We start from the raw sequence: 18,829 nt of genomic DNA, 5'->3' as shown, positions 1-18,829 counted from the left end.
TTTTTTATTCTTTATAAGGGCTTCATCAACAGCAGAATTATTCTTTTTTTAACTTCTCCAAATTCTTTTAGAACAGCAGTGAACATGTCATCTAGTTGAATGTTATTAATATTCTGATTAAACTTGTTATTATCAATCTCTAGTTTTAATTGATTATACTTAGAGATGGTATCACTAGCAACTTTATTACAAAAGTTAACAGTATTTGTAACTTCATTTGCCGATTAAATAAATTCATTAATTACTTCTTCATTAACTTGTATTTTGTTTAGTTGTAATGTTTTAGTTGTAACTTTATCAAAATCACCCTTTCTTAGTTCAGTTATATTGCTACTTGAAATGTCTATTTTATTAGAAGAGGATAATAAGTTATTGTCACAATACTCTATATTAACAACATCTTTTTTATCTATGGGTGGGTGTACATTTGTAATTTTATAGATATCTTTCTCGTCAATATTATCCTTATCTTCTAAAAATAATTGACGGGCCTTACTAGGCGATAAACGAATATTTGGTGATGATGCTTGTTTAGCCTGATTGAATCTATTTCTTGTCATCTTTGTATTTATTTACCATAATTAAAAACAAAATTATTTAGTTGTTCTTGATTAATAATATTCATAGATAATAGTTGTTTGGATATATTTAACATTTCATCAAATAATCCATCATGCCCAGCTTTGGTTTCTAGTATAAGTAATTCTTATCTTTTTATTAAATTGTTGGGGTCACTCTTGCTAAGACCACTAGCTTCAACTTCTTCACCACTCGCGTAAACTGTTTCTTAACTACTAGAATCAACTGAGTATTGGCGTGGATTTCCTCTAGGTAGGGCACGACTAGTTTCTTTTCTTTTAATAGGTTTCACTCTATTACTTTAATATCTCCTCTTTTTCTGTTGTAGTTGACATCGCTTAAAAACAATCTTATTTTATTTTCTTGACCTCTTATATCTTTTTGGGTTGAATCTTTATTAGTAATAATCAAAGTGAAACCCCTAGAAAAATCATAGACTCTATTTTTTATTTTTACACCATTTGGTGCTGGAGATACATCTACACCATTTCTTTTAAATTTGTTTGAATTTGGATCAATTGATTTTAATTCAAATTGTTTATTTGTTTGTTTACCCATTAGTAATATAATATCAGTCATATTATTGTCTACAGTAAATGTTTTGCCTCTATCATCTTTTATTTTACAGGTGGATCAAGTGTTGGTGATAAGAGAGAGGCTCGATCATCAAGAAAGCTGCTTTGTTGTTGGGAATCTAAAGCTTTCAAAAAATTAGTGTTATCCTCGAGTGCTAACATTTTGTTTTGAATGGCTTGCATTGCTTCACTGTTTCTATTCAAAATTTTAGTTACTGGATCAAATAACTCTTCCATTTCACCATATTAAACTTGCTGTCTTAATTTTTCTTCTAATCTATTCTTTCTGTTTTCTTTTTCTAGACTGTTTAAATTTATAAGTTTATCTAGCGTAGTCTTTTTTATAGCTCATTATATAGTCTAATTGCAGCCTTAATTAACTTTATCATCATTAATGGTTAGTTCTAGAATATTATTAGTTAGTTGGTCTTTGTCTAAATCTAACGAAGCAACATTAATTTTATTCACTAGATCTCTTTTTAATAGATATTTATTCTCATCATGAGGACAGATTTTAATATTATTTACATAAAATTTTTTATCATCAAGTGTTTAGACTAATCTTACTTGTTTTTGTTGTTGTCATATTATCACCAATTTTTTGTATTCTACATTCATCTACAGTTCTCTGTGTGTTATACATTAAGGCATTATAATACTCTTCGTGTTTAGCATTATTACAATTCTTTATTCCTTTCTCTTTAGATTTATTTGGGTAATCTTTAAAAGGGCTCTGCCCGTGGGTAGACAAGCTGTATGTTTTTGGTGACGAGGCTATAAACTCTTCTATCATTCTACTTCCCATTTCATATTTGAATTTGCCGGGAACTTTATTATTAGTTTTGATTGGTGGATCTAAATTACTAAGGTTAATGTGTTCATCAGAGACCTCACCTTCACTAAAGTTTAATACGGAACTATAAGTATCCATATAATGGAGCTGTAGATCTTTGAGAGATGGTTGAAGAATATTAAAGAATACATCATACATGTGTAATTTACTTAATTCTTTTATAGTAACACCTACATATACTGGAGAATCATATTCTATTTTTTATATATTCAATTTGGCTATAATCCTTATATTTAGTTATATTCTTAAATGTTGGTTTAGGTATACTTTTCATTATCTTTTCTTCATCGTCTAAGACCTTACTTTGAAGGAAGTGGAGAGGATTCATGCACAATCTACACCCTTCTTAACATGAAACTTTAACGTCCTATAATGAACCATATATTCTGTTTTGTTGTTTTGATCTAAGATTAATTTCTCTGTTCTCGCCTGACTTCTCTCTCTTTCTCTATCGCCTAATTCATTATCATTTGTTTTTCTTTTATTGGGCATTAATGCTAGTTGCTCTCTTCTATCTTTACAACTATTAGTATAATTAATATCACAAATTATATAGTAACCATGATCACTATCATCTGGAGTACTTAATATATAATCTAGAGATGTAGTAGTAAACTGTTATTCCATATAAGGTAGCTTTTGCATCATTGTATAACCATACAGGTTGTTTGCGTCAATGTACCATAGAGTCTTGTTACTATGATTAACATATCTATCACCCATTATACAACATATACCACCTCTCTCTTCTTCAACGAAATCATCTAGCATTGGTTTATCTTGTAATGTATCTAGTGTAACACCGCTTGACATTAACCAACAATCAAAAATATAACCCGGGAGACTTACATTGTGTAGAGGGTTTAGAATAAATTCTTTCATACTTAGTTTAACCTTTTCATTCATGCAGTAGTCTAATTTTTCCACATCATTCTGTAAATGCTCTATAGTTAGATCTTCACCAGTTTTATGACGGTTGTCTTTTTTAAAGATATCTACTTCTCCTTGTGTTAGTAATTTATTAGATAGTGAGGATTTGAAAATTTCTATATTTAGATTACCTATAAAATTGTCGTAGTCATCCAAACCAAAGTGTTAATATGGATATAATGTTTTATTTTTACAATGATATATCTTTGCCATCTTATCTAGAGGCATAGCTAAGAAGTTAAAACTATCTAAGAATTTAAGACAACCAATACTAAACATACTAGACTTACAAGCAGCTAGGGGTATGTTATCTACTTTTCTTTTACCATTATTCTGCTTAAAGAATTCACTATATAGTAGATTGAAATCATAACCACTACTAATATGGAATTTTATAGGAATGAAGTTTTGTTGTTTGTATCTTAGATTACACATTTTACATGCTGGTCCTCTATTTTTGACAGTTTCACGACAGTGATCTCTTACTTTATTAATACATGGTTTGCCTCATATATGTCAGGTTTTTGTAGCATTATGATATAAAATATTTTCGATATTAAATATCATCTTTTCGCTACGCTTGAATTTATTCTCTGTTTCTATTTCTAATAGATCGCTAGCAAATCTTTTGATACAATCAAGACCGAAGTATTATTTAAAATTAGTTTGCCAGATGTAACCCACACATATTGGTACGTGTTCGGCTATCAACTATTTACAATTGTTAGTGGAGACATTGGCGAAGCCGCTTCGCGGATCAATGACACAACATTCTATATCAGCGGTTATAATTTTTTATATACAGACGTTAATGTTCTTTTATAAAAGTAACATTCTTTTTTAGGACAAACAATCTCTGGTTTGAAAGAGTGGTTAAATTCGTGTTTGTCGTATTTAAATTGAGAATTAAACCAATATATACATCTATCGCGGTAATAAAATTTATGATCCATTTTATTTGGTCGATCTAACAGGTTTTCTATGTTTCTAATTAGATCACAGTGGTTCCCCAAACTTATATTCTGACATCTTTTCTACTTTTATCAAAATCATCCACTGGTTTAAACAATTCTAGTTTGCCCTCACCATAAGGTGTGTATACCCAAATATTAATATTGTACATTTTCTGTATTCTTATGATATAAGCAAAATCATCTTCATGTTGTTGTCTTGGTTCAATTAATTTATTTACCTATTTACTCTCACGTGTTGCATAATTGGCAAAGCCACTTCGTGGACTCATAGGGGGATGTAGCCAAGCAGTAATAGTTAGTTGTAAGCAGTTTTATTTGGAATTGCGTATATTTAATATTGATTGAGAATTTCCGAGATTGGCGGGTAAATCTATATAACTACCAATAGGTGCTTTATTTGGTTCAATATTTTTCTGAATACTTTTTAAACCAAGAAACTTAAAGTCATAGCCATAACCCTCGTTTATTTCTTTTTCAAAGTTTAGTCATTGTGTGAAGTCTCCATTTTCATTTATTGCGTTATAAATAATATTGTCAGTGTTGAAGAACATTTTAGTAGTTTTAACTTCTCCATTGGTTCTCTTTTTGTGCTCACACTCGACTGTGATCTTATTTTTAAAACTCTTAACTTTACGAAACTGGTAATACTTCTTAATTTCTTCGAACGAGTTATTAATAGCTTCATCTATATCTTCAATGCAATTTCCGGCTTTGTCAGTAATATAAAATTCTTTTATGTTCTGCTGGAGTTTATTTCAAAATACTCTGTGTTTTCTAGATATTTACAATTATGGCTATATGAGTGAAAAGTTAGAGCTATTATATTTCTAAATTCTACATGACAATCTTTACCTTCATACTTAATTCTGGAGTAGATTCTATCTTTAGGTTGAGTGATGTGTTCAGTTTTAATGATATCTTTCGTGTTAACTTTAGGTCTGAGGAAAAAATATTCTTCTTCCAAGTCATACACCCTCTCCATGTTGGAACATGGAAGAAGTCCCATAGTTTCATCTTCCATTTCCTTTCTCGCACTGTTTAGTTGTTCATCACTTAAATTGTGTTCAATAAATTGTTTCCTTGTTTCAAAGGCCAAATCACAAATAGAAAAAAAAGCTTACGCTTTCTACCTTGGACATTTTAATTTTTTAAGGACAAAAATTCGTTTTTGAAAATATACAAATTAAAAATGTCTAAATCAGTAAAATGTGTTAGTTTTAGGGATAAATCTTGGAGAAGGTGTTGTTATAAATGTTTTGATAGTTTATTTGAGTGTTATATCTGTGAAGGTTACTTTAGGAATAGACATTATATTAATCATATGAATATACATTACGAATTGTATGTACATTAATTTGTATGATGTTAATCAACATATCGGCGGGTTTAGATTTAAAAATTTTAAGTGTAGATTATGTATTTATCTGCATAGATATAGATATAAACATACCAGAGATAGATTCAAGGAATATTTCGAAAAATTTAACATAGAAATTCAGAGTTAAGCTGCTCTTTTTGTTCAAGTTGTCCACGAAGTGGCTTCATCAATTTTCGCACATTGGTTTTACGTTTTTGTTACACGGTCTCCCTACTTACACTGAAAAACACTGATCACTGTGTTTCTACCGATCTCAGTGTTTTTGACTGTATACCCATCACAGTGTGCCCCATATACAGTCTCACAGCAGGGGTCACCCTTTTTAAGAACTGTGAAATTGTTTTTTTTATCTCAGTTAGTTTTATAGTAATTCATCAAATCGGGGGACGTTCACTGGAGTCAGTGAAGAAGGAACCTCAAACCGTCCGTTTGCTAAAGCAACTTAACTAGACACGATGAAGAAACCAATACTCCAAGTGAGCCAGGAAATGATAGATTATGAGGGAACATAAAAGGAAATAAAGTGGATAAAACAAAGGGAAATAAATAATGTGTATATATTTTTTCTCATTTTTGGTAGTGTTCGGGTTGGGGCTTATTTTTCATTAATTTTTATTTGTGATTATGAATATAGTAGTGGATAAAACGGGGGTTACAGTCGACAGATCGATTTGGCCCATTTCGCCGAATTCATGAGGGGGAATGGGCAAAATCGGGCTGGTGGCTGTAACCCCCGTTTTATCCACTACTTCTGAAGCAGCAAGATATGTCCTTATTGAAAGTTAAGTTATCTCAATTGGGCTATATTTACGAGAAGAAAAGGAATTGCAAACGCTGAGGATGCTTTCCACTGTTTATTTCCGTGAAAATTTTTCTAAAAAAACGGTCAATTTTCCAATTCAGTTTTTTTTTAAAAAAAAAAGGGTTTTCGTACCTTATGGGAGCGCCACATATGTTGCAAAGTTGTAAACACAAAACAGCATAAATTCAATATTTTTTGTATCATGACTCGGCAAAAATAAAAATCCTACCGCTAGGTTTACCAGAATTACCGCAATTGCGGCTAAGGAATGCTAAAGATCAAAAATGTTGTAATAAAACACTTTTTAGCTATATAAAGATGAGTTTTGTCGAACTCAAGCGGCAACTTTGAGCAATTATTTTTTTTTGAAACATTTTAGAAGAAATTAAAGATCTAGGAGCAGTCATATGCTCTTATATGTTTCTCGCTTTTTTATAGAAACATATTAGAAATTTTAAGGAATTTTTGAATAATTTAGCATATGAAAAAATCTAAACTGGCTTAATGTTATCCTGCGATAGTGGCTTAAAGCCTCTAAAGTAGTCTACTACCTGCATTGCAACACCTACAAAAATGCATAAGACAAAAACAGACCAGGTAAAAATATTTTGCCTTCGGACAGCAACCTTTGAAGCATTTAGAGTAGTATATAAATACGCAAATTCATTAGAGCAAGCATGCTTTCCGATTAACAAAATCGGTTCCAGAAGAAAAACATCAGTTGGTCATTTTTCGTCAGCTTATAATGGTAGTGTTTCCCAATCTTTTTTTCTCGAAGAAAAAACAAGTGTCCGAATCCACCTGAAGCATATCGTTAATTGTTAAAAACATATTAAACGTTTAGGGGAGACTGCGACGATCATTAAAAAATGATAATTGAGCGTTGGTTTACTTTTTAGATAAACAAATTTCTATTAAAGAAAAAAACGTGTTAGAGAACGCTTTCTCCACCAAAGTCAAGTGCCTGGTTGTCCGCAACCACCATTTCAGGTCTTGCGCTACATTTGAGTCCGAACTAGTTCCAGTTTTGCTGTGCTTTGTGGACGAGGGAAAATATCTAATTTGTAGCTGATTTGAGAAAATATCTGATTTGAGATATAGTCGGCGGTCAAGTCGCGTCAAACCTCGGCTTGTGTGGAAAGATCTTGCGACACTACCGTATGCGAGATAGATTTTTGTGAGCATGCTCGGGAGCCAACTTTTCACCTGTCTCCGGATAGAGTAGTCTACTAACCGACAACAACTCTCGGCTGAGCTAATTTGTCTTGCGTGTATGACATTTGAGAGCAGAATTGGATGATACCGTCAATTTTCCTTTTTTAACCTGTTCTTATCGCAAATGCAGCAGAACAGTGTCGTTCATTTCTGTCAGCTGCTAAGACAAGAAGTGCGATCAGTACGCTCAGAAATGTAGGAAAATTAAAATCCAGTATTGCCCTTTTTTTCAGGTCGATTGGTGGTTTTTCGGAGACAATTTGAAAGACCCTCAATCGATACATCGTTTTGAGGGATAACAGAAGCTCCAGCCCGCTGGGATATCTCTATATTTCAGTAAACCAGCTAGAGCATCCTTTGTTATAGCGAAACCGGGTCCCAGAATCACGATTGCAAGAGATGCACAATGTTTTTCATGTATGAAACATGTTAGTAACTAAATAAATCTAAGCGAGAATATTAACCAATCAGAATCGAGTATTTAAATTACGTATAGAATTGCGTCTAATATACACAAAAAGTTCCGGAAAAGTTCGTATAACCTAATTTAAAGTAAATAATACCATGATATGTATCGAATAAGGCGGTTTTAGGCTTAATATTTTTAGGTTTTCTAGACGATTGTTGATCGATTATGAACTGATTCTGACGTCAATGACATCAGACAAAAACCAGTAAAAGAGCATCAAAAAAACCTTGCCGTCTAAACTCTCACTTGTTGCTATTATCGTACCAATGTTAATACGTTATTGGATTGTACGTTGCTTAGCTTTATGAATAAATTGAAGCTTTGGTAGACTGTTTTAATAGATTTACAGCTACATTTTGGTGCCGCCCTCATTACTTTCACTACCAGAGACAATCATCTTAACGCTACTGTCCTCCGCATGTGTCACAGCAAGACGGACAGAAATTGAGCAGCAGAAATGGAAATATGGGTTTTCTGGCCATTGTGTTGTTATTACAATTTACATCTGGAACGCGAATTCCCGCTCCTGGATGCTTTGAGTAGCCGCACGGAAAACGAAGAAGAGCTTGTATGTTGGGCGTTGGACAATTCACCAGGAATCAAGCCTTTACACTACAGTGACAGCCGTGAAACGACATTTGAACCCTGTGACCAAGGCCCGAGCCACACGATAAGCGCTCCGATGAAAAGTCGGAAAAGGAAAAGACAAATAAAAGACAAAACCATGATGTGGCGTCTGATGCTTGACACCTCTCCAAAGCACAAAAAGCTCAATTTACTGACTTGAGTCAAACGTTTCAGTGGTCCCAGAGAGTTGGTTGGCTTTGGACATTTCATGAGGTAACGAAACACGCCCAAGACTAACAAAACTCGAAGTTCAACAAAACTAAGGTATAACTGCCTGTATCGTTATTGTGCTCTAAAATTCATTAACTTCCGGACTTAGACGGCAAGAAATCCAACCCGTGATTTTTTTCTTGATAACGCATGGGATAATTATATAAGCTATTTTTTGGGCAAAACATTGGTAAGTGGGTTCAGCAAACATAATTTTTAGACGAAAATACATCGAATTTGAAAATTTTTGGTCGAATTCTCAAAAATTGTAAAAAGGGATTAAGTCGATTCGTATATCAAAAAAAAGCTTTGATATAGAGAAAATAGAGAAAACATTATGCTAAATTGTTCGATTTTGAAAAATTTTGGTCAATTTTGATGCAATTCAAAAAACTTTAGAAAATCATTACCGAATATTGATAAACCGTATTTTAGAGATTAAATCCGTCCAGTTTACTGGATTACCGTTCCGTAATCAAGAAATTGCAAAACATTGACCAAAATTTGAAAAAAAATTGGACAAATGCATCAAATTTTGACAAATTTGTCAAAAAAAAATTTCCAGCAAGAAGGTTCGTTAATTGAGTGAAACTTATTACACAGAAAAAGTTGTGAAAATTTTCACAACCTCCGGCCTACAAAAAATTATCGAACTCCCATAATTTTTCTCGTCGCTCGTTTATATACCGTTTTTCGTCCGCGTTCTTTTCGTTCTTTAACTTTCCAATTCTCCGTGTTCCGTTTTTCCAATAACGTCGCTCTCCCAAAACTTTGCTTTTAGTTTTCTTCGCTACTATTCCGATTTTCGATGTAGCATGTCATATGTGATGAAGTATGTTGTTGTTTTTGCTGTAGTATGTTGAGTATGCTAGTATGCTGGTTTGTTGTTTAGGTCTTATAGCTTTCTAGGGTGTGACTTAAGTTTATTCTCGAGTTACGGCTGGATTGCCCTTTGACTTTTCAACTTTACTAATTTACTAGCCTTCCTGCTGTAGTATATTAATTTTTGCTGCTCTATGACTGTATGATTGTTAGTTGGTTTGGTTTTTTGCCTTCTGGGGTATGACTTAAGTTTATTCCGGAGTTACGGCTAGATTGTTTCTTAACTTTTCCAGCTTTCATAGACTACAGAAGCACTGCGTATTACTTAACTTTTGCTGTAGTTTGTTTAATATTGTTGGTATGCTGATCGGTTGTTTAGGTTTGAATATTGCTAGGGTGTCACTTAGGTTTATTCTAGAGTTACGGCTAGTAAATTTCTTGCTCTTTTCTTCCATTTAGTATACTACTGCTTTGCCGTAAATTAGTTTGTTATTTGTATATATTAAGCCACATAATGACTTGTGCTAGTTTGCCTCTTGCAGTAGCATCTCTCTTCCTTCCTAGGGTGTGACTTAAGTTTATTCTGGAGTTACGGCTAGTTTGTTTGGTTGAGTTTGTTGCTGCGGTCTGCAAGCATAGTGGTTCCCGACCTCCCCGCTCGCTGCGTAATCGTCTCCCGCCCGTTCCGACCCGCCTTTCTGTTTCGTTGCGCGCTACTCGCTCAACGCCTCCGTTCCGTCCGTCTCGTTTCCCGTTTCTTCGTGCGTTGCTCGTTCAGCGTTTCTGTCCCGTCCGTTGCGTCGCCCGTTTACTACCCGCGTTTTTGCCAGTTCCGTTCCGTTCCCTGTTGCATTGCGCGTCGTTTGCCCGTCCTTCCCGTCCCGTCCGCTTCGTCTCCCGTTTCGTCGTGCTTCGTCCACCCAGTCGTCTTTCCCCGGTTGCCTTTATTCCTGTTTAGTCTCACGTTGCTTTCAAGCACGTTAGACGCCCTCTCCACTTTGTTACTCACTTTCGCCGAGTAATTCATTACTCGGTAACTTCTTTTCTGCTCTTCGACGTCTTGATTATCAAGTCGTCGTCATTTGGGTTCGGTATAACCCTCATTCCACGTGTTTGGTTGAAAGTTACTCTTCATTGATAAATTAGCCATTTCAATATCATGGCCGAACAGCAAGAAAAATTGAAAAAGCTCTTTAATGCAAGATCTAATTTGGAATCTGAATTACGTAACATCCATAAGGACATCACAGATGCCATAGATCGTCAAGACAGGAGGGTTAAGGTTGGACGCTTGGTTTCTAAGTTGAAGGATGTTTTCAGTAAACTGGTGGAGAAGAATGAAGAACTATTTGACTTGGCCAGTAAAGCGGAAAACTCAGATTCAATTTACCCTGTCCTTGAGCAATGGTTGGATGATAAAACCAAGAACAATGATAAATTCTTGCTTGCGGCTAGAAGCTATATTGACTCAGTTGCTGACCGAGACACCGTATGTGAGGGCGTTAATCCTCAGAGAAGTTCACGCCGAACAACATCATCAATGTCTAGCCAGCGTAAACATGAATTTCTCATGGCAAAACTAAAACGCGAAGAGGCCGAGAAACAAGAACAAGCTGCCATGCGCCTCGCTAAACAAAAACACGAAATTGCCATGAGAAAAAAGGAGCTTGAAATACAAATGGAACAGATGGCACTTCAAGAATTGGAGGAAGACCACCGCCAGCGTGTTGCAGCAGCTAAATTAGATGAAGCTGATTTAATGGATAATCATTCATTGTTTAGTCACCACTCAAGTGAACTGAATTTGTTTAAAGATAGGGGATCAGATAGAAGTCAGGGACTTGTTCAGGATTGGGTAAATTCGTTTCCAGCAGGTAATCCAAGTGAGTTAAACTTTTCTCGTCCTGGTTCAGCAACCGCCGACCCTCCTGTTAAAGATACTTCCCCTAGTAATCCTACAGAAAACCCAAGTAATGTTGCCGATAACTTATATCATCTTGAAATGCTTTCTCAGTACACACGGCCAGGAGTTGCAATTTCTGTTGCCCAGCAGAAAGCTTTGTATCGGGAATATCTCCAGGCTCAACTGCAGCAATCACTAATTGATCAAAGGGCACATAGTCCTTCAGGCAGTGGTGAAGTGAACCAAGTAACAGTCGAAGTACAAAATGTTGCACTCCCACCACCTCAACCACCTACGCAACCTCCCCGGCCACCGACACCCGTTATGGCACCAATGAACTCCATTTTTGTACCTGATTTTTCAACAAACACACAAGTAAATCAGTTCTTGGGTCCGAAAAGCTCCAGTGTGCCTTGCCAATTACATATGTCAATGCCTCATGTTCAACAACAACAGAATCTAACTCAAAGTAACAATTCCACACCAAACACAAGTCCCTATTGCCCATTCCCCGCATAAGGTCCCTCCACCTCTAAACCCACTCGTTAACCCGCCTCCCGTGTTCCCATCTCAACATCTATTTATTCCTCAGCCTCCCGTGATTCCGTCGCCCCCTTCAGCGAGCACAGCAACATACTTACCCGTTCCCAACATTCCACAACAAAACACTGTCCATTCACCTCAAGCCCGCCTGTTACCATGCCCTACCGCACCCAAACTTCCCCTTAACCGTAACCCCGATTTAAATTTGTGGCGTTTCCCTCAGAATATTCTCCCAAACGTAATCCAGACGAAAAATAATGCAACCGTCTATAACAACGTTCAATCTAACCTACCCCCAAGCACAGCTAACCCCACCATCAGCCATCCCATCTTGCAAATGAGTGCACAACATAATCCAAATAGCAACTACGCAGCTAACTGTAGCATCCCTGTAAACCCCTTTAGTACAACTACTAACATCGCGCCACCTTTCGTCACGCCGGTTATACATCCAACATACGGGCATACTGCTCCAATACCATTGTGTTGGGGTAGCCCACCGCATCCCACGCCTCCTGCGCCAGCATCTGAAAATGCAAGCTTGATTAAGGCATTAACTGACGCCTTATCTAGCAAGAGGAATGACCCACTACCCGAATGGAAGTTGTCACAATACAGTGGGGATCCTCTACAGTGGCACGAATGGTATGGTCAATTTAAAAGCGCAATTGACTCTCAGTCCTTAACTGATGATGTAAAATTGACATACCTTAAGACCCTCGTAACAGGTAAAGCTAAAACAGCTATAGCTGAGTTCGCCTACTGCGGCGCAATGTACAAAGACGCACTGAGGACCTTAGAACGTAAATTTGGCCAACCACAGGCGGTTGTAAGTGCACATTTGGACAAACTCAACAGCTTTCCACCACTGAAGATGCACAATAGCGATAACATCATTAACTACTCGGGGTGCATTTCAAGTCTTGTCGGGGTATTTAAATCGCTGTCATATGATTCGGATTTAAAGAGTGCTGCGCTTCTCAACACTGTCGTACAGAAGCTACCACCCAATATGAAGGAGTCATGGTCACTCTTCACGGTCAAAAAGCATTGGGTGAAACCTACTCTTCTTGATTTCAACGATTGGTTAAAAGAGAAGGCTGAAGCGCACAATTTAATGAAGAATACCCTAACTAAAGCAAGGACTGAGGATACCAACAACTTAGTAACAAGATCAAAAGTTGCTTCAAAGGCATTTGCTGCAAATACGCAACAGAAGAGTAACCCTAAGCCGCAACAGAGATCTCCGTCAACAGCAATCTCTAGTTGCATTGTATGCAAAGGCAGCCACTGGTTGTGGGAATGCCGTGTCTTTAAGGAAAAGACCCCCACGCAGAGAGCCAAGGTCGTGGCTGAGGCAAAGCACTGTTTCTCTTGTTTGCGTGATAAACACATGTTTAGGCAATGCCCAAGTCCCCGTAAATGTAGGAAAGATGGTTGCAACAGCTCCCATAACACCTTACTTCATGGAACTGAACGGGTTTTTCCAGCTAAACCCTCAACAAACAACAACATCGATACTTCGAAGTCGAACGCAGGTACAAGTAGGCCATCTACGGGTCAACAGCAACCAAGCAAAACAACCACTTTGTCTTCCGTGACGGATGTTAAAGGCCTCCTTCAGGTCACGGAACTGAAACTTACTAATTCTTCTGGCACTAGTACTACGGCGTTGGTTTTATGCGATACCGCTTGCAGTAACTCTTGGGTGTCCGATAGTCTCGCAGCTAGACTCGGTTTGCAGGGTACCGCATTAAAACTGACCGTCAAGGGTATAAACACGGAAGAACTCATAGACACAAAGGTGGTTCAATTGACTGTGACACCTCATTAAGACCAAGACTTCGAAGCATTCACTGTGCGTCCCTACGTGAGGGAAACATTAAACGTAGGTTCCGACATCATTGACGTCAAGTCCATGCAAGAAACTTACCCACATTTGGCAGTTCTAGATCCAGTAAGATATAGCTATGGAGAAATTGAGATGATACTTGGACAGGATGTCTACCATGCCATCCGCCCGTTAGAGTATTTTTCAGCCGACGAAAAGTGCTCACCGTTCGCTGTCCGCTTACCCATAGGTTGGGTTTTAAGTGGCCCACTCCCGTCAAGTTCAAGTTTAGTCTCGGTGTGTTTCAAAGCCAGTATTGAACAGGATTTTGAATTAGCTTGTCAGGTTAAATCTTGGTATGATATGGAATCGTACGGCGCGTTCAAGCAAGTTGACCCACGATCCGCAGCGGATGCTCGCGCGCAGGAAATACTTGAAACAACAACCTTCCATAACGGCCAAAGATACGATGTCGGTATGTTATGGACTGATGACAACACCCAGCTCCCGAATAACTACTTTTCGTCACTGGTACAGCTCAAGTCTCTCGAAAAACGACTATCGAGAGATACATCATTGAAAGAAACTTATGCTAATACCATCCGTGAAGACTTGGAAAAAGGTCACTTGAATACAGTCCCTGATGCTCACAAAGTAGAGCAGCGGTCGGATAGAGAGTGGTACCTACCACATCATCCCGTGATCAATCCGAACAAACCGGGGAAAGTGCGTAGGGTATTAAATGGTGCAGCAAAGTTCCATGGTACTTCTTTGAATAAATCTTTGCTCACTGGCCCCGACCTGCTCCAAAACCTAATCCATGTACTACTTAGATTCCGTCAACATCAGTTTGCCGTGTCCGCAGATATCGAGGGTATGTTCCTCCAAGTGGGTGTCCCTGATTGGGACCAGCCATCACTGCGTTTTTTGTGGCGGGAGGACCCCACAACAGATGTTGTAGTGTATCAATACACGCGTCATATATTCGGGGCTAAAGACTCGCCCACATGCGCTAACTATGCACTGCAACGCACGGCCCGAGACAATGTTAATCAGTACCCGGAAGCAACCAAAGCCGTCCTAGAAAACTTCTACATGGACGATTACTTGGATTCGGTGGAGTCACATGAGAGGGCTCTCAAAAGATCGAAGGAGTTGGTACATCTTCTCCATCTAGGTGGGTTCAAGCTTACTAAGTTTGTAAGCAATGTACCAAATCTGGCAGATAGAATTGATGGGTCAACTCAGTCTACCGAACCAAAAGTAATTGCCTCATCTAAGGAGGATTCTTCGCACGTGCTTGGGTTGAAATGGGATCACAACAATGATACTCTAGTTGTGAGTCGGGGTACCTCCAGTACAGTAACTAAGTCTTTAACACAACGCTTGGTATTGAGCCTAGTGTCTAAGGTGTTTGATCCCATCGGCCTAGTGGCACCATTTACTGTTGGTGCCCGATTGTTACTAAAGGACATCTGGCGTGTCAGCGGGCAGCACTGGGATGAAGAATTACCAAAAGACACTGTTGAAAGGTTCCTCGAATGGAGTGTAGAACTACCCAAGCTTGCCGCAATCACTATACCAAGGAGCTACTTTTCCGGAAACTTTGAACACCTGGAACTACACATGTATGGCGATAGTTCACAAGAAGTTTTCAGTGCCGTTGCATTTCTCCGTGCTCGAGTAACTACTTCGAGTGGGCCCCAAACGGAGCTTGCGTTTGTCCTGGGTAAAGCTCGCGTAGCACCTATGAAGGTCATGACTGTTCCAAAGCTGGAATTACAGGCAGCGCTACTCGCCGCTCGATTGAAACAAGATATCTGTCGAGCTCTCACAGTAAAAGTCAACAGGGTTTTCATGTGGACCGACAGCACTACTGTCTTGCAATGGCTTAACTCTGCAGCCAAGCACCCAATATTTATTGCAAACCGTGTTTGCGAAATCTTAGAACACACTAGCGTTGACGAATGGAACCACGTTGCCTCAAGCGATAATCCGGCAGATGCCGGCACTCGTGGTATGTCTGCTGAGATTTTGCAATCAAGTAGCTGGGTGAGAGGTCCAGATTTCCTAAGAACCAAGCAATTCCCGTTCGAACCAAGCACTGAAGTAGTTAATAACATAAAACTTGGTATAGTAACTCAGGAAACTGACAAAACCAATAAATCATTGGCCGCATCCGTAACCAAGTCAACTATGGAACCGCCACCGCAACTAATTCCCTTCGATAAGTACAGTTCTTATCAGAAGTTGCTACGGATAACAGCGTACGCACTCCGCATGTTACCTTCTCACCAATGTTACCGTAATGCCGATGGTAGCATCCTAGACCCCACGGAGCTTGACGAAGCCGAGCGTCATCTCCAGTATCTTGTGCAAGGGGAGTCATTCAATGCAGAGAGAAAAGATCTTCTCGAAAACAAACCCGTTAAACGGAGTAGCCGTATTGCCCCGTTTTCTCCCTTTATTGGGCCAAATCGTCTAATCCAATCGGCAGGCCGCATCAAGCGGTTGGTCGAAGTTGACTTTGATGTAAAACATCCTATCGTTCTGGACGCACGCCATGCATTTGTAAAGTTGTTCCTCAGGCACACGCACGTCAAACATCATCATCAAGGTATTGATTACCTGCGGGCAAAAGTATAAGAACGTTATACTATCCTTAAATTACGTTCCTCACTACGTTCCATTAAATCTAACTGCCTTACGTGTAGGATGTTCCGCGCTGCCACTATTCAACCCATCATGGCTGACCTCCCAGTAGAAAGACTTGCATACCAGTCTCCTCCCTTCACGAACACCGGGGTCGACTACTTCGGCCCGTTTTACGTTACTGTACGTAGGACTACCGAGAAGAGGTGGGGTTTCCTCTTCACATGCTTAACTACTCGTGTCGTTCATGTCGAAATCGTTCCTTCCATGGACGCCAGTTCATGTGTAATGGGAGTGGAGCGGTTCGTCTCCCGTCGGGGTACACCAGCCATTATTTGGTCAGACAATGGCACTAACTTTGTTGGCGCGGAAAAAGAACTACGCGAGAACATCGAAAAGTGGAACACCATCAACATCGCTGTAGAACTTGCCCACAAAGGCATCAAGTGGAGGTTCAACCCGCCCAGTTCGCCACACCAAGGTGGCATCTGGGAGAGGCTAGTACGTGGTTTCAAGCGCGTACTTTACACAATCCTTGGAACACGTCGCCTCACGGATGAGGTTTTAAGTACCACTTTTTGTCTGGTCGAACATGCACTTAATTCACGTCCGCTAACGCCCGTAAGCACCGACCCGTCCGACCTAGGAGCATTAACACCTAATCACTTTCTCCTCGGTAACCAAGCACGTAGTCTCCCGTCCATCATTGGCGTAGATGAGTTTGATCACCGTAAACGTTACGCCCGCGCGCAGTCTTACGCTAACGCTATTTGGTCTCGTTGGATCAAAGAATACGTACCGGCGCTGAACCGACGTTCCAAGTGGCAGACGCCTGCCGAGCATCACCTTAAGACCGGTGATTTGGTTTGGGTAGTTGAAGAGACCAACCCAAGGGGTTACTACCCCACTGCTCGGATCACTGAACTTCGTTACGATTCCGACAGCGTCGCACGCTCCGCCGTATTGCGCACGTCCTCCGGATCGCTCGTTCGCCCACTTGTAAAATTAGTACCAATTCTCCCAGCATCTTCTTCTGGGCCGGAGGATGTTAGTAACTAAATAAATCTAAGCGAGAATATCAACCAATCAGAATCGAGTATTTAAATTACGTATAGAATTGCGTCTAATATACACAAAAAGTTCCGGAAAAGTTCGTATAACCTAATTTTAAGTAAATAATACCATGATATGTATCGAATAAGGCGGTTTTAGGCTTAATATTTTTAGGTTTTCTAGACGATTGTTGATCGATTATGAACTGATTCTGACGTCAATGACATCAGACAAAAACCAGTAAAAGAGCATCAAAAAAACCTTGCCGTCTAAACTCTCACTTGTTGCTATTATCGTACCAATGTTAATACGTTATTGGATTGTACGTTGCTTAGCTTTATGAATAAATTGAAGCTTTGGTAGACTGTTTTAATAGATTTACAGCTACAAAACACGAGCAAACCTTTGAAACTTTACCGCACCCTATCAGAGATGAGTCTTCCTTGTAAGACGTGTCATCCCATGAGCGGGGACAATTATTTTTTGTCTTATTGATTGGGCCTTGAATCGGTGATAGGAGAAAGTTTAAATTGTTAATAGGAGAAATACCTCAAACGATTTTCATAGAAGGGAGCAGGAGTTATGCCATTGTTGATTGGAACTGAACTGATAATAATAACAATGATACGTTGGCAGCCAAGTTTTCATCTCTTTGTGGTAGTGGCGCTGGCTGGTAATGGGCGCTTTGCATATTGTTTTTTCCATGATCAATCTCTTCAATTTATAAAGCATCGCCAAATAAAATAAATAACCACGCTGGGTGTTTTATTTCAGACACATGCGCGAAGAAGTTAGAAATAGGAGCAATGAATGACCACGCGGGTGAGATCTACTGTCTGCAGTGTTATAGAAAGAACTTCGGAGTGAGGGGATACGGATACGGAATAGGGGCTGGAAGTCTCACCAGTGACTGAAAAAATATCTGTCATTTATACTATTGTAAACTACCCCGTGAAACAAAAACTTGATAGATAAATCCATTGCTGAGGTCCACATTCATGATCAGACTATTCTAAGCAAAAAACACTGTATGGTGTGGTCACTACAAGGGTAAAAACATAACTGAATGTCCTGGTATCGGCCGATCAGGAATTAAGTACATTGTCCCATCAAAGCTGATCATTCTCTTAATAGTCTGATCATGGCTGGTTTGTCCTTGTATGCGTCTGATCATATGTCATTTGGATTGAGTAACTTGCAAGATCTTGCGAGATTTCGGAATAAGATAACCATTTGAAGTCGACTCGGGTCCCTAATTCATTGGTGAGCTTTGTGAGTTCGTACTTTTCTACTAGTTTTTAATTTTGCAAAAACACAAAATTTCACGATTTATTTGCCGTTGTCGACCTTATACTTTTAATTGAAGGACGCCAGTAGGGACCAAACGGACGTAGAGCAGAGTACAATAAAATT

At 38.7% G+C, this 18,829-nt stretch overlaps 1 protein-coding gene across 1 annotated transcript in view; it reads left to right on the top strand.

Annotated features, from left to right (window-relative positions):
• The window catches only part of LOC142340957 (muscle LIM protein 1-like), a 50,382-nt gene extending 31,905 nt beyond the window's left edge, over positions 1–18,477 (top strand). The window contains exon 3 of the mRNA XM_075391754.1: positions 18,191–18,477. Within this exon, the coding sequence (XP_075247869.1) occupies positions 18,191–18,330 (140 nt within the window). The 3' untranslated portion in view covers positions 18,331–18,477. The remainder of the gene's footprint in view (positions 1–18,190) is intronic.
• The last annotated feature ends 352 nt before the right edge of the window (positions 18,478–18,829 follow it).

The sequence above is a fragment of the Convolutriloba macropyga genome, chromosome 6, assembly GCF_964194025.1.
Source record: "Convolutriloba macropyga chromosome 6, txConMacr16.3, whole genome shotgun sequence".
NCBI lineage: Eukaryota > Metazoa > Xenacoelomorpha > Acoela > Convolutidae > Convolutriloba > Convolutriloba macropyga.
The sequence above is the reverse complement of the archived record's forward strand: the minus strand, read 5'-3'. Positions and strand labels throughout refer to the sequence as shown.